Consider the following 16,412-nt stretch of genomic DNA (forward strand, 5'->3'; position numbering starts at 1 on the left):
TTGGAGCAACAACAGACGGAGCAGTAGCCTGTTGAGGGACCACTCTACCTCTCTTGGGAGGTGTGCAGTCATCAGATGACTGTGGCGAGTCCGAACTGACCCAGTGGCTACACCTGGGCCGTTGGACTAGCTCGGAAGGGACCTTACGTTTGAGCGGTCGTGAGACCTTGGTCCACCGTTTCCTCCTGGAAACTTCTTCCACAGACGAGGAATGTAAGGGCTCATTCGTCTGTATGTGGATGGGACAATCCTTAACAGATACGTCCGCAACCACTGAGGATACATCCGTGCGCCGATCAAGGCCTGCCGAACCCTTTGGTCCTTCGACATTGCTTCTCCCCTGGGCTTGGGAGCTTGCAAGAGGTCCCGGACTGGGAGGACGACTGGCACGCACAGATGTACCCTCATGCGCAACACTGACACTATGCACATCACTAGCACTAACACTTCCCACTGCACTCTTCGCTTTCAGCTCTCTGACATCTGCCAAGAGCTGATTGCGGTCACTAACCAACGACTCCACCTTATCACCGAGAGCCTGAATGGCACGCAACATATCAGCCATTGCAGGCTGAGCACTCGTAGCAGGTTCGGGAGTCACCACCACAGGGGAAGGAAAAGGTTGAGGGGCATGGGGAGAGGAAAAATCCACAGAGCGAGAAGAACTCCTCCTATCTCTCTCCTTCTCTAACCTACGTGCATATCTAAGGAATTCGTTAAAATCGAATTCCGAAAGCCCAGCACATTCCCCACATCGATCTTCCAATTGACAGGATTTACCCCTACAATTGGAACATACGGTGTGAGGATCTATAGAGGCCTTCGGAAGACGCCTAGTACAAGTCCTAACACTACACTGCCTGTATTTAGGAACTTGGGACTGGTCAGACATCTTGAATTTAGAAGTAGTCAAGGGGGAATTCCAAAATTAAGCAAAGTTCGTTAACCAATAAATCAAATTAATTCCAAAAGCTTGCTAAGCTAAGGATAAAGCTTCCTGAATAGCGAAGGCTATAACTTTAGAGCAAATACATCACCAAATCGTGAACAAAGACTCCAAAATCAACAGCGTATCCAAGTAGGTCTTGCCGGCGGCACGACAGAGGAAAAATTGAGTTCTTGTTGACAAGAAGTACTTGAGTACCTGCTCACAGATGGCGCTGTTGAGTACACCCCCACCTGGATAGCGATCGCTGGCGTATCCCGACCGTAGATTTCTGTCGGGCAACGGAGTTGACAGCTACATGATCATCGGGTAAGATTAATATTGAAAAAAGCTACTTAGTGTCGGAACAAAAATAGGTTCCAGATCACAAACAACTACCCTATAAATGGACATTTAACGATACTGTATACAGTAGTGCAATTTGCTAGTAACTTACCCCAGGCTGAAAGATGAATTCCACACTACTCAAAGAGGTTTGCGAACAACGGTTAAAAACCTTTGACAAACCGGAGTATACTTGATACATCATTAATCCTGAAAAGATAGCAATGATCAATAATAATGAATAATAAATAACAAAATATGACTAATTTGGAAGTAATTTGTATTTATGGACCTAGAGAAAGTGTATGATAGACTTGAGAGGGAAGAAATGTGGAATGTGATAAGGTTATATGGAATTGGTGGAAGGGTGTTGCAAGCAGTGAAGTTTCTACATAGACAGTAAAGCATGTTTTAGGATAGGAAATGAAGTGAGCGAGTAGTTTCCAGTGAGTGAGTGGTTTCTAGTGAGAGTGGGGCTGAGACAGGGATGTGTGATGTTGCCATGGTTGTTCAATTTGTTTGTTCATGAAGTGGTGAGAGAGGTGAATGCTCGAGTGATTGGTCGAGGATTGAAACTGACAGACGAGAGTGATCATGAATGGGAGGTAAATCAGTTGTTGTTTACGGATGATACTGTACTGGTTGCAGACTTGGAGGAGAAGCTTGGTCAATTAGTGACAGAGTTTGGAAGGGTATGTGAGAGAAGGAAGTTGAAAGTTAATGTGGGTAAGAGTAAGGTTATGAGATGCACAAGAAGGGAGGGTGATGCTAAGTTGAATGGAGTGTTACTTGAGGAATTAGATCAGTTTAAGTACTTGGAGTCTGTTGTTGCAGCAAATGGTGGAGTGGAAGCATATGTATGTCAGGGAGTGAATGATGGATGTAAAGTGTTGGGGGCAGTGAAGGGAGTGGTAACGAATAGAGGGTTAGGAATGAATGTAAAGAGTTCTGTATGAGATGTACCAACTGTGTGTGATGTATGAATCGGAGTTGTGGGGAATGAAAGTGACGGAGAGACAGAAATAATGCGTTTGTTGAGAGCACACTATTTACTGAAGAAAATGCTGTTTCAGCTATTAAAAATGTTGTCCCGCATTGTTTGATAATCTTACAGAGCTCTCGACTATTGTCAAATCCTAAAGTAAAATTATAACCCTAATATCCAGGAGCTTGCCAAGGTAAGGATAGAAATCAAAACAAAACAGTAAAATATTGGGTGCCTTTGTATGACAATGGACAAGATCTCCCGCATACATAGAACACCGCCTCACCTAAACTTCTCCAGCTAACTTATTCTACAAGCTGTGTCCTTACCTACTCACCTAACATGGGTGGGTAACGTCCACCTACGACCCCACTTAGACTACCATATTCTTAGTGATGGTGTTAAAAATAAAGGAGTTGGGGTGTATGTATGATAGCGGCCTCCTGTATGTTGATTATGGCTAACTTAGAATACGGCAGTGGAAGGGGGGTCGCAGGGGGGCGTTAGCCACCCCCGTTAGGTCAGTAGGTAAGGACACAACTTGTAGGTTAGGTTAGGGGGGAAAGTTTAGGTTAGTTAGTGTCCATTTTTATTCCACACGGGAGGAACTGGCCGCTGATATGCAAAGGCTCAAAGGAGTTAATGGGTTATGGCCGTCATCATATATATACACCCCAAATATAAAAGTGTGAGATTGAAAAGATCTATTTGATAACGTCATTACCAAAGTTCTAGCTCTTAGGTAAGGTTAGGTCACGAACCTAAGTTAGGTGGCATTATTGTTTTTGTTTCCCTTTTAAAATGTGATTTTTGAGGTATAACATTTGAAGTTTTACACCCAGACTGTCCCAACGAACTAAGGCTCCTATTATACTATAAAAAATACCAAAAATACTAGGTAACCCAAAAGACTACTATTTATACTTTTCGTTGTATACTTCATTCACTATAAGCTGTCTAATGAGTGAACGAATAGAAAAGTTATAACATACCTTTCCTTTCCTTTGGGCAAAATAAATAAATATCCTAAATCATGTCAAACGCCAAAGTTATATATCCAAACAGATAACAACTTCGAAATTGACGGACACTACAGTCGTAATTTGTAAATACTAAAATTATACTACGTTGAATTCACGTGAATTAAATGAAGAAGAAGCCTCGATGTCATAATGACAAATATTTTGACTTAAGGATATATAACGGCTCGCTCTAAATTTTATACAAATCAAACTCATTATCATGACTGTAGATAAAATCCTGAATTCTTTGAATCAACGTACAGTGATAAACAAAACATAATTTATGATTGCGTAATAAAAGGAATGAAAATCAGAACATTTAAATTACAAGTAGCTACAAAAATCAATCTATTACAGTAAAATACATAGATTCTGGAATAGTTAGAATTTTGTATGTGTGACATACTTAAAAAGTTTCCATAACTAGTACGTTCTTGTCTGCCCATGGTTAGCACAAATTTAGAAAATGTATACTAGAGACTAAAACATGTGGCATAAATAAACACAAAGAAATGTGTCAATATATGTGTATAAGTAATAAAGATAAACTTCATATTAACGTTTCATTTTATTTCCATGATGCTTTCTACGAAATAAACACCGAGTTTGGTCAGATATACTGTATGTCTACTGTAGGCTCAAGAGTCTAGAGCCTTTAAATATGTGACCCTGAGACTATACAATAAGCTCCCACTAAACATCAGAAAAAATGGAGATATTAAGGCTTTCAAGAGGAAATTGGAGACTTTCTTGTTCTCTAAGTGCTTCGATAAGGTGGATTTGACAATAAGCTGTGTGGAATGTTGAATGCCTTCGAATGCATATGACTGTGAAGGTAGTGTAGAGTCGAGTAGGGTTCCCCTGGGACCAGAAAAGCAGCCCTTAAAGTAAAGTAAGTATTAAGTAATAGCAGGTAAATACTCTAGATTCTAGAAAGTATAATTAAATTGAACCTACAGATTAACATCAAACATAAATAGAAATGCTTTTTATTTTATTTTACAATTAAAACTCATTATGTTCATGAAAAATCTAATAAATGTAGTAATACGTCTTAAGAATTTAATAAACCCAAATCAGTTTGATTGAAGTGTTAAAATTGTGAAAATTATCATGAGTCTACTAATTGCAAGAAATCCAAAAAACTTACAACACAACTTTGTTTCTTAAGCTATGTGAACTGCTTACCGATGGCCTAATTTCAAGCAATTTAATCCTTGTCAAAACATCTGAGCTAATAAAACAGAATATCCACCTTCATAACACTTGCATAATATAACTTCCTTACATTAGACATGCAAATATAAAATACAAATGGTTACACCCTTCTCTAGGACACTTCTGTAGACGCCAGAAGATGGGATCATTGGTAGCAAGCTTTAATCACTCATCAACATTTATACTATACATCGAGGTTAGAAAAGGAGGAGGGTAAGGAGCTGTATGCCATCACAATTATGCATAAAAAAAAACTATAGGTAAGGTAATTTCAAGACTCCCCTGCTGTAGAAGTTATCGATCAGCAACAGAAAGAAATGAGAAAATTCTCCTCCCTCGATTTCTTCAACTTCGCAATGGAGTCCATTTATTTCTTGCCCCTCTCTCTCTCTCTCTCTCTCTCTCTCTCTCTCTCTCTCTCTCTCTCTCTCTCTCTCTCTCTCTCTCTCTCTCTCTCTCTCTCTCTCTCTATATATATATATATATATATATATATATATATATATATATATATATATATATAATGTATATATATATATATATATATATATATATATATATATATATATACATATGTATATATACATACATACATATACCAAAGGCACTTCCCCCAATTTTGGGGGGTAGCCGACAACAACAAGAAACAAAACAAAAAGGGGACCTCTACTCTCTACGTTCCTCCAGCCTAACCAGGGACTCAGCCGAGTTCAGCTGGTACTGCTAGGGTGCCACAGCCCAACCTCCCACATTTCCACCACAGATGAAGCTTCATACTGCTGAGTCCCCTACTGCTGCTACCTTCGCAGTCATCTAAGGCACCGGAGGAAGCAGCAGGGCCTACCGGAACTGCGTCACAATCGCTCGCCATTCATTCCTATTTCTAGCACGCTCTCTTGCCTCTCTCACATCTATCCTCCTATCACCCAGAGCTTTCTTCACACCATCCATCCACCCAAACCTTGGCCTTCCTCTTGTACTTCTCCCATCAACTCTTGCATTCATCACCTTCTTTAGAAGACAGCCATTTTCCATTCTCTCAACATGGCCAAACCACCTCAACATATTCATATCCACTCTAGCCGCTAACTCATTTCTTACACCCGTTCTCACCCTCACCACTTCGTTCCTAACCCTATCTACTCGAGATACACCAGCCATACTCCTCAGACACTTCATCTCAAACACATTCAATTTCTGTCTCTCCATCACTTTCATTCCCCACAACTCCGATCCATACATCACAGTTGGTACAATCACTTTCTCATATAGAACTCTCTTTACATTCATTCCCAATCCTCTATTTTTTACTACTCCCTTAACTGCCCCCAACACTTTGCAACCTTCATTCACTCTCTGACGTACATCTGCTTCCACTCCACCATTTGCTGCAACAACAGACCCCAAGTACTTAAACTGATCCACCTCCTCGAGTAACTCTCCATTCAACATGACATTCAACCTTGCACCACCTTCCCTTCTCGTACATCTCATAACCTTACTCTTACCCACATTAACTCTCAACTTCCTTCTCTCACACACCCTTCCAAATTCTGTCACTAGTCGGTCAAGCTTCTCTTCTGTGTCTGCTACCAGTACAGTATCATCCGCAAACAACAACTGATTTACCTCCCATTCATGATCATTCTCGCCTACCAGTTTTAATCCTCGTCCAAGCACTCTAGCATTCACCTCTCTCACCACTCCATCAACATACAAGTTAAACAACCACGGCAACATCACACATCCCTGTCTCAGCCCCACTCTCACCGGAAACCAATCGCTCACCTCATTTCCTATTCTAACACATGCTTTACTACCTGTGTAGAAACTTTTCACTGCTTGCAACAACCTTCCACCAACTCCATATAACCTCATCACATTCCACATTGCTTCCCTATCAACTCTATCATATGCTTTCTCCAGATCCATAAATGCAACATACACCTCCTTACCTTTTGCTAAATATTTCTCGCATATCTGCCTAACTGTAAAAATCTGATTCATACAACCCCTACCTCTTCTAAAACCACCCTGTACTTCCAAGATTGCATTCTCTGTTTTATCCTTAATCCTATTAATCAGTATTCTACCATACACTTTTCCAACTACACTCAATAAACTAATACCTCTTGAATTACAACACTCATGCACATCTCCCTTACCCTTATATAGTGGTACAATACATGCACAGACCCAATCTACTGGTACCATTGACAACACAAAACACACATTAAACAATCTCACCAACCATTCAAGTACAGTCACACCCCCTTCCTTCAACATCTCAGCTTTCACACCATCCATACCCGATGCTTTTCCTACTCTCGTTTCATCTAGTGCTCTCCTCACTTCCTCTATTGTAATCTCTCTCTCATTCTCATCTCCCATCACTGGCACCTCAACACCTGGAACCGCAATTATATCTGCCTCCCTATCATCCTCAACATTCAGCAAACTTTCAAAATATTCCGCCCACCTTTTCCTTGCCTCCTCTCCTTTTAACAACCTTCCATTTCCATCTTTCACTGTCTCTTCAATTCTTGCGCCGGCCTTCCTTACTCTCTTCACTTCTTTCCAAAACTTCTTCTTATTCTCTTCATATTACTGACCCAGTCCCTGACCCCACCTCAGGTCAGCTGCCCTCTTTGCCTCACGTACCTTGCGCTTTACTTCCACCTTTTGCTCTCTATATTTTTCATACTTCTCTATACTATTACTCTGCAGCCATTCTTCAAAAGCCCTCTTTTTCTCTTTCACTTTTACCTTCACTCCTTCATTCCACCATTCACTGCCCTTCCTCATACTGCCTCCAACAACCTTCTTGCCACATACATCACTTGCAATCCCAACAAAATTTTCTTTTACTAACTTCCACTCCTCCTCTAAATTACCAGTTTCTCTTACTCTCACCTCGTCATATGCCATTTTCAACCTTTCCTGATATTTACTTTTTACCCCCGGTTTTATTAGCTCTTCAACCCTCACTAGCTCCCTTTTACATCCACCTACTCTATTCCCCCACTCTTTTGCTACAACTAATTTTCCTTCCACCAAAAAATGATCAGACATACCGTTAGCCATACCCCTAAACACGTGCACGTCTTTCAATCTTCCAAACATTCTTTTAGTTATCAACACATAATCCATTAATGCCCTTTCTACTACTCTTCCATTTGCCACTCTTACCCATGTATACTTATCTTTATCTTTCTTTTTAAAAAAGCTAGCACTTATTACCATCTCTTGTTCAACACACATATCTACCAGTCTCTCACCACTCTCATTTTCACCTGGTACGCCATATTTCCCAATGACACCTTCTACCTCTCCAGCACCCACTCTAGCATTTAAGTCACCCATAACAACTACATAATTCCTTCTACCCAGTCCTTCTACACACCTAGTTAATTCATTCCAGAACTCATTCCGCTCTTCTTCACTTTTCTCACTACCTGGCCCATACGCACTGACAAACGCCCAACATTCCCTACCCAACCTAACCCTTACCCACATTAACCTAGATGATATCTCCTTCCATTCCACTACTTTACCTATCATCCATTCACTCAACAATAAAGCCACACCCTCTCTCGCTCTTCCCCTTTCAATCCCAGACACTCTACCAGACATTTCACCAAACATCACTTCACCCTTTCCTTTCATCTTTGTCTCACACAAGGCCAATACATCCATCCTTCTACTTCTAAACATACTTCCAATCTCACATCTTTTACTCTCTATCGTACTACATCCACGCACATTCAAACACCCCAAAACTAGAGTGCGGGGAGCAGTCACTCTCCCCCCAGCTCCATCTCTTTGTTGCTGTCTCACAGGATACTTTTACAGGAGAGGGGGTTCCCAGCCCCCTCGTCCCGTCCCTTTTAGTCGCCTCTTACACGCAGGGATAACGTTGGCGCTATTCTAATTGTTTTATGCCCCCGCGGCCACAGGGTATATATATATATATATATATATATATATATATATATATATATATATATATATATATATATATATATATATATATATATATATATAAAACCTTGATATGACTGTACATATGACTCCATAAAAACAACTGGTTTCTAAGAATTGACAATAATCCTACATCCTTTACTTAATCATAGCATTGCCATGTTCGAAGCCTTGTTGCTGAGGTAGGTACCTACATTATGGAATATTTTCCCACACCTAGATCTAAGAAGTGCACGGAAGTGGAAAGTACACAGGCATCTCATATCGTATTTGTACGAGCACTTCTACCTAAGTATATATTCATGTATTTGCGAGACCTCTGAAATACGAAAATAAACTAATCAAGCAAATATTTTGTTTCATGCTCTTGCTCAAATAGCGACTGGTGAAAAGCACAAAAATATTTCTTATTCATATAGTTGATAATAAGTTTTGACTTTTGAGCGACACCTTAAAATAATTCAAGATTTGTTACTTATAACTTAGTAATGCTATTTGGAATCTCTCGGCGGCCAGACAAACGATTGTGTTTCACTCGACGAAAACGGAATACAATGGTTCAAGATAAGAATGCTGACAGGGTTGGTAAACTGGAACATAGAAGAAGACTGTAGGTCATATAGGTTACATGAAACAGAAAGAAATATTGTAAACCAGAATGTACCCAGGTGCTGGTCAAGTTGTTTTCCACGAAAAACAATAGTAGAAAGCAAATCGAAATATGATAAAATATTCATTTTTTAAGTAGATTCCATCCATTTCCTCTCTCTCTCTCTCTCTCTCTCTCTCTCTCTCTCTCTCTCTCTCTCTCTCTCTCTCTCTCTCTCTCTCTCTCTCTCATACACAGACGCCAACAAAGTTCTGTGTGTGTATGCTAGTATGTTTGTGTACACACACTGGCGTAAAGTGTATGAAGTGTGGGAGTGCAAGTGTCAGTATGTGATTAAGCGTGAATAAGGAAATAAAAGAACAATAATAGACTCTTACACAATTATAGAGAAATTATTATAGCACAGTACATCATTAGAATGCAAGAAGTATATAAAACTGACAAAATATACCAAATAAACTGATAGATTAAATAGCAACATGGATGTGTTTACCTATAAATATGCTTTAAAACACAAGAACCCAGTTTAAGTTTTGGATTTCATGAACGTACAGTGTAGGACTACACAAGAAAGTGCACATGTGTTTGAAAGTGTGCACGAACATATAAGATACGTGAAAATGGCAATTATTTGAATTCCCAAACAGTGACCATATCCGACTCGGTTTATAAGTAGATATAATGTGTGCTGCGGGCTTGGGTTGATTTTTTCCCTATACCTGCAAACGTACACACGCGCATAAATCTCTCAGGTCTAGGTGACGTGGAGGGAGTCTGAATGTCACTGGACTTACCTGGGAGATTTTAATCTTGGCCTATTGTTTTGAGAAGCAAGAATGTGTATGAAGTATGATCAGAGTAACCGACCGGTTCAGCATAGTCCAAGGTTGCGTTGCCAACCGTGGGGAAATTAACTCAGATTGTGGTAATTTGGGTGGTTGATAAGGGATTTGTGTCAACATTTGAGGAATCTTAGATTTTTAGTTCAAATTTCTAGAAAATATACATATTTACCGCACATTAAATTTGTGGAAGATATTAAAGTTACCGTGCTAAGCGGTGTCCACGTTTGCCAACGGTTATACGAGTATAGCGGATGAGCAACCTGGTGGAGTAACGAGAACTTTGAGTGTGGAGGAAATGCCCCTCTAAATCTCGATGAAATAACGGATTGGGTCTAAGGCGAGAAACAAGATGTCTCTTCGGCTTCTACTCTCGATGCCTGGCGGATGATCTTACTAGAATCAATGACGAAGATGATTATTTTAATGCTGGATATCTGTCTGTCTGTCTGTATAGATTGCCTTACCTTGTGTAAGACCCGGGCTCTTGCCTAGAACCAATAAGCAGCAAAAGTGTAACACGATCACGTTGTAAGCCATGTGACTAAACAGAATACAAAATAGAATATGAATTAGAGTAGCGTGAAGTTGGATTACAGCACAAAAATTATATTATAGGTATTTCTCAGCAACGCATACTGCTATCAATGCCTTCAGTTAGTGGGACATATGTAAGGGAATAGGGATAGAGAATGTAAAATTAGATTAGCTGCTTTTGTTGTTGAGCATAGTTCACACGATAATATTATGAAACATCTTCCAGGGCTAATTAAGTCTGTTAGTAAATACTCTGAAATTGCAAAGCATATTGCATCTAGTAGAAAAAAAAGACAACTACCATTATATATATAAAAAAAGTCAGGAAAAACAGGTCGAGTTAACAGATTCTGAGATGTAACATGTTTTCAGTTATTGTTATTATTATCATTACTACTACTACTACTACTATAATTATTATTGTTGTTGTTGTTGTTGTTGTTATCTAAGCTACAACATTTGTGGAAAGGCAAGGGAAAAATATTCTATTAAGGAAAGGAAATATGGAAAAAAATAAAATATTTCAAGAACAGTAACAGCAGTAAAATACATATTTCATATATAAACTATATATATATATATATATATATATATATATATATATATATATATATATATATATATATATATACACATATATATATATATATATATATATATATATATATATATATATATATATATATATTATTTTTTTAATGAATCCACTGACAGGTTGAAGTAAGCACTGTGTACAGCCGTACGTGTTGCAATCAACAATAAGGCTACTGATAGCTCTTAGGTTTGGTGCTTGTTCAAGAGGGTACTGCTCAGAGTTTATACAACCATATAATAGCTTTCATGGGTGAATGTATCTTGTAAATAAGAACAATATGATTGGTTTTGGTCCCGATGATGCTAACATCGCCATATTGGATGCGAATAATTCACATTTTTCCCCGTTTTAAAAGATAGCATGCTTGTTTGATTGCGTTTAAATAAACAAATCCCAGTTATGTAGTGTGATAGGCACAAATACCCAAGAATTTACACGATAAACTGATTTTGTAGGTCCTGTAGAGAGTTGAGTTTCCCAAGCGATGGGACCATGCAGGAAAGCGTTCCTTAGTAAGTAGGCCTATATTGGAATGAGCACTTGAAGTCATTGCTTTTGCGAGAAAAATAAAGGTTACTACTGTAAGTTAAGTAAATGAAACACATTAATACTAACCATATATTCGATATATGGCTTTATATATATATATATATAGAGAGAGAGAGAGAGAGAGAGAGAGAGAGAGAGAGAGAGAGAGAGAGAGAGAGAGAGAGAGAGAGAGAGAGAGAGAGAGAATTTCATATGAACCACTAACGAATCTTATCACATGCTACAATAAGTTTACTATAATATAAGGGGTGTTTTTCATCCCAATATTTTTATAAATTTTAGATAAGGCTACCTGGCAACATTAAGACTCCCAGAATAGGCGTCAGTCACTCACACTCTCACAGTGTCACAGGACCTCTTACTGTGATACTCAACAGTCAGACTCAGTGTCTAGTAATCGTAACATTATACCAAGAGTTCTGTCATCATGGTAAGAAGAATCGTCGTCAAAGCTATTGGAGGATTTGAGCAACTTCAGGTTAGTTGAAAAGTCTTTTTCAACTTTCCGTGTATTTTTTAAGGGCAGATTTTTATTGAAGAGACGAATATGACGAATGGAGGGATATCGAGGTATTTCAAATTACTGTAGGCTAGTTCACGTTATGCCAATACAATTCTTGGGGGCATATTGAAAAAAAAAATAACATTAAGTTAAATAGCGTGCGTTTTCGAGTATCCCGATACTCAAAATCAAGTGCATGTTAATAATTTTTGCATTCTCAATATTGTTCATCAGGTATAAAAATTTGCATGTGTTAATTAGAGACTGAAGTTATCTTTCCCATATATACATATAGAAATATTCCTTTACAGAAATTACAGATAATGATAAAATGAAAAAAAAAAAAACAAGTTAGACAGCATTCGTATATAAAGCCTTCAAAGTCTATTGCATTGCTAAAAATTGCCTTGTCAATTGATATAAACGCGTGGATAGAATATATATGGAGGTCATAGCGCATATATCCTAAATCCACGATTTTCCCGTAGACCTAAGATTTGAATTGTTCGTAGGGATTAGATCTGTTGAAGGCCAGAGTGAATGTGAAGAAAAAGGGTTGGTAGTTTTATATATTTTTCCTTAACTTTTGGGTTTCAGAGTGTTAACCTGTTAATATTTCAGTCATAAGTAATTACTGAGCACTTCCTGTTAACACCACAGTCGACCGCAGACATCAATAAAAAGAGGCTCTATCCAAAAATATTTACTCTATTACCTCACCCTTATATACATTTATTCCAAACTTCCTCCTCTGCAGACGCCACCAAACTATTAAGCTAATCAGTTCTGCATTTTCTCTTGGCTATCTCAAAGCAGCATATGTAAATATCAACTTATAACAATTCCCAATCAAAACTCATTTTCTAGTCCCAAAATCGCAACAAGAGCCATACCGTCTTTTCTATTGCTTCTCCCGTCAACATTCAGGTAAAAAAAGCTCTTACAGTAATAAGCATAAGCCGAGAAGCTTAGCAGTTTTGCCCATATCGAGTGATATAGTGCCCGCAACTTACTTTGCCGAGTGAGCACTGAGCAGTCAGGAATCACGAACTACGTTGAACAATGTTGAAACATAACGCGCTCTAGACTCAAACTCACATCACACAGATACGGTCACTCATCAACATAAAAGAAAAAGAAAGAAAAAAACTCCAACCTATGCTTCCCTGTTGTCTTAATAACTTCTAATAGCTACCAACGACCTACTATTTATTTGTCACTTATCTACATCTTCAATGCCTCGTTATCACTTTATCATGACTTTTCAAGGTTCATGCATGTATTAATTTTGCTTCAATTTCATGCATAGTCGTCCTCGTATAACACTAGGCCTATATATGGTTTTCTCTTAAGCCCTTTAATCGGTGTCTAAAGACTCATTAGCATGAAGTAAAGCAAAGCCTATAGAGGTTTAAGTGGGCTTAGTTTATCTTTTATATATTGTGTATAGAAGTGCTGCATATATTATCAATTACCTAACTAATGCAGGTAAATGAGAGCAGAGGCATTTATGTTCACATTATAGTTGTATTGTTTAGTATTTACCAGGGACCCTTCCAATTTTTGTCAACGCTGACATTACGAAATTAATTGGATGTGTTCATCAAAATGTACTTTGCAACCATGTGTTTGTTTTGAGCGAACGTCACGATGGTATATTACAATGTCCATACTAAAATGTATGTGGGAAATGTCAAAGAAATATTGACACAACAATCTTATTTTCCCCGTTGGAGCACCTGGGCTTATAGAATCTTGCTTTTCCAACTAGAGTTGTAGCTTAGCAAGTAATAATGATAATACATACACCGGATGTCGATAAAAAAAATAAATAAATGGAAACTAGCCTACTTTAGATTTTGGATTTAAAACACGGTTAGCGTTTCAGACACAAACGTTTTTTTTTTCTTTTAGATAAAATAACATTACTCCCTATAAAATTACATTTAATTTCCTATAAAAATATATTTGTACCTGAGTTTAATTGTTTAATCGAGTAATATTCAAACATGACATATAATTTATTCTGAAAATTTGTGAACAGTATTTCAGGAAACGTGTTGTTGAGAACGCATCTTATAAACACACATTTTGGTGAATCAACAGCAAGATTCAGTCACTCAAACTGTCTTTGTTTACATCTGTCGAACCTAATCGTCAACAATGAGTTAGTGTTTTCCTTCTGCTAAACTTCTCTTTGTGTTTTGAAGTTCAGTGAACACTTGTGATCGTTAATTACAATTTAAAACATTACATCTTTAAAATACGAAGCAAAATGTTGTACCTGGAAGATTTCCTCGAAGTGATTGAACAAATTCCTCAAGAAATAAGGGACCGAACTACAGATTTACGTGAATTGGATCTGGGCATCCAAAACACTTCCGATCAACTTGAAGAACAAATTAAAGTATTCTTCGGCAATGCCAAAAAAATGAGACCCCAAGATAGAGATGCAGAGTACGAGAAAATAAGGAAAGAATATTATAAACTGTTGGACGATGCAGATGAAAAAGTCAATGTTGCCACAAACATGCACGACTTGTTGGAAAGATACATGAGGAAACTCGATCAGGAATTAGAAAAATTTAAATGCGAACTAGAAGCGGATAGCCCAGGTATTACGGAAGTACTAGAAAAAAGATCTCTAGAGTTAGATGAGCCTATTAGAGATAGTCAGAAGGAAAACCATTTTGGGGGGCTTAACTCGCGGTCAGAGAGAAAACAATCATCTACATCATCGTCCATGACAGTGAAGAAAGAAGAGAGGCTTGAACCAAGTTTATCAAGTGGGTTGTCAGTTTCACCACCCCCATCCTCTGCTATATCATATACCCTGGGACATATGGGTGCCGGCAGCAATGCAATTGCGGCCGCTGCGTCACAAGCCATAGCTGCAACACAACAGATGCAACAAGGTCGTCGTACAGCAAGTCTAAAAGCATCTTATGATGCCATCACTTCTGGCGTCCATCCTACAGAATTCTCTATCGGTAGTGAACTGGCAAATGCGGCACAGACTGCTCTAGCTGCCTCAGCGTTACCTCAAGATACTACCAGTACATCTAATAATAGTGGAAGCAGTACTGGTTCAAATAATAAAAAACAGAAACGAAGGCATGTTGGATCTACTAGCAGTACAGTGACACCAGCTGTTATGGAGCCCTCACCAGCTCCCTCTGAAGAACTTTTGCAGGATGCCCTTATAGATCATAATTCTGATAATCCAGACTGGTCATACGATCCAAATGAACCGCGTTACTGTATTTGTAATCAAGTATCATATGGTGATATGGTGGCTTGCGATAATCCTAAGTGCCCCGTTGAATGGTTTCATTATCCATGTGTTGGCATAACAGCTCCTCCAAAGGGAAAATGGTATTGTCGACAATGTGCTTCAGCCATGAACAGAAGGGCTAGGAAGTAAATTTTGTTAAGACATTTTTTATTGATCCAGTATAGTCTTTGAATTGTGGAAAATTTTTTAATAGTTTTATAAAGGTTTTTTATTTGAACACTGATATATAAGCTATTATTGATCAAGCATGATGATACTTTAATCCATTTCAGAATTTTAGACTTTACTTTTAAAATGTTTGAGGACCCTATGGTGGGCTATTACTCATTTATATAGTTTACACTGTATGTCATTCTTGGATCACTGTGGTAAATTTATTGTTCTCAGTCGATCTGAGGCAAAATAGTACTGCTGCTTAATTGTGATTCTGTAGTTAAAGGTATTGCATAATTTATGTAAAAATCAACAAAATAACAACTGTTACTTAATTGTGATCCTATAATTTAAGTTAATGTGTAAGATATGAAATAACATGGAATGTTTGGCATTTGACTTGATGGTTAAATTCCCAACTTACTTGTGTGGTTACAGAATTCTGAAATTTTTATTTAACATTTTAGACGAGTCATTAAAACATTATGTCACCATTCCAAAATTAAATTGTTTTAGTATTATGATATGTATTGGAAGTAATTACATCAAAGTCTAATGTTTAGTGAAAAAAAAATTGTACTACAGGTATATTATTTGCCTTTAGACAAAAGAATTTCATATTTGCGTACAGTATAACTATTTGAAAAAAAAAAAAAATGATCTCACTGTTTGTGGTAAGAAATTAACTTTTAATTTTGACTTTTTTTTTTTAGTTTAATCAACTTTGAGAATTGCTTATTAGAAGTGATTCTGTAGGAGTAACCTGATTATATGGATTGATGTAAATTTCTGTAAATGTGTATCTTAGGATTCAGCCAAGAAATAAATCTACGGTACATATTGATTTTCATTA

General features: G+C 37.8%; 3 protein-coding genes across 3 annotated transcripts in view; 2 read left to right on the plus strand and 1 right to left on the minus strand.

Annotated features, from left to right (window-relative positions):
• The window catches only part of Dbp21E2 (putative ATP-dependent RNA helicase Dbp21E2), a 114,702-nt gene extending 111,310 nt beyond the window's left edge, over positions 1-3,392 (minus strand). The window contains exons 1-2 of the mRNA XM_068361174.1: positions 3,248-3,392; positions 1,383-1,480 (exon numbers count right to left, since the gene is read on the minus strand). Coding sequence (XP_068217275.1) covers positions 1,383-1,475 — 93 coding nt within the window. The 5' untranslated portion in view covers positions 1,476-1,480; positions 3,248-3,392. The remainder of the gene's footprint in view (positions 1-1,382; positions 1,481-3,247) is intronic.
• Positions 3,393-11,973: 8,581 nt separating this feature from the next.
• The window catches only part of LOC137629649 (synaptic vesicle membrane protein VAT-1 homolog), a 64,892-nt gene continuing 60,453 nt past the window's right edge, over positions 11,974-16,412 (plus strand). Inside the window, exon 1 of the mRNA XM_068361180.1 lies at positions 11,974-12,087. Coding sequence (XP_068217281.1) covers positions 12,037-12,087 — 51 coding nt within the window. The 5' untranslated portion in view covers positions 11,974-12,036. The remainder of the gene's footprint in view (positions 12,088-16,412) is intronic.
• Positions 14,182-16,397, plus strand: Ing3 (Inhibitor of growth family, member 3). The gene has a single exon (XM_068361179.1). It carries the CDS (start codon positions 14,387-14,389, stop codon positions 15,533-15,535), a length of 1,149 nt encoding a protein of 382 aa, XP_068217280.1. The 5' UTR covers positions 14,182-14,386; the 3' UTR covers positions 15,536-16,397.

This window comes from Palaemon carinicauda, chromosome 37 (genome assembly GCF_036898095.1).
Source record: "Palaemon carinicauda isolate YSFRI2023 chromosome 37, ASM3689809v2, whole genome shotgun sequence".
Classification (NCBI taxonomy): Eukaryota; Metazoa; Arthropoda; class Malacostraca; order Decapoda; family Palaemonidae; genus Palaemon; species Palaemon carinicauda.

What these genes read in the sequence shown, in the direction of transcription:
- Ing3 (XM_068361179.1), top strand. Translation starts at nt 14,387, where the DNA reads ATGTTGTACCTGGAAGATTTCCTCGAAGTGATTGAACAAATTCCTCAA.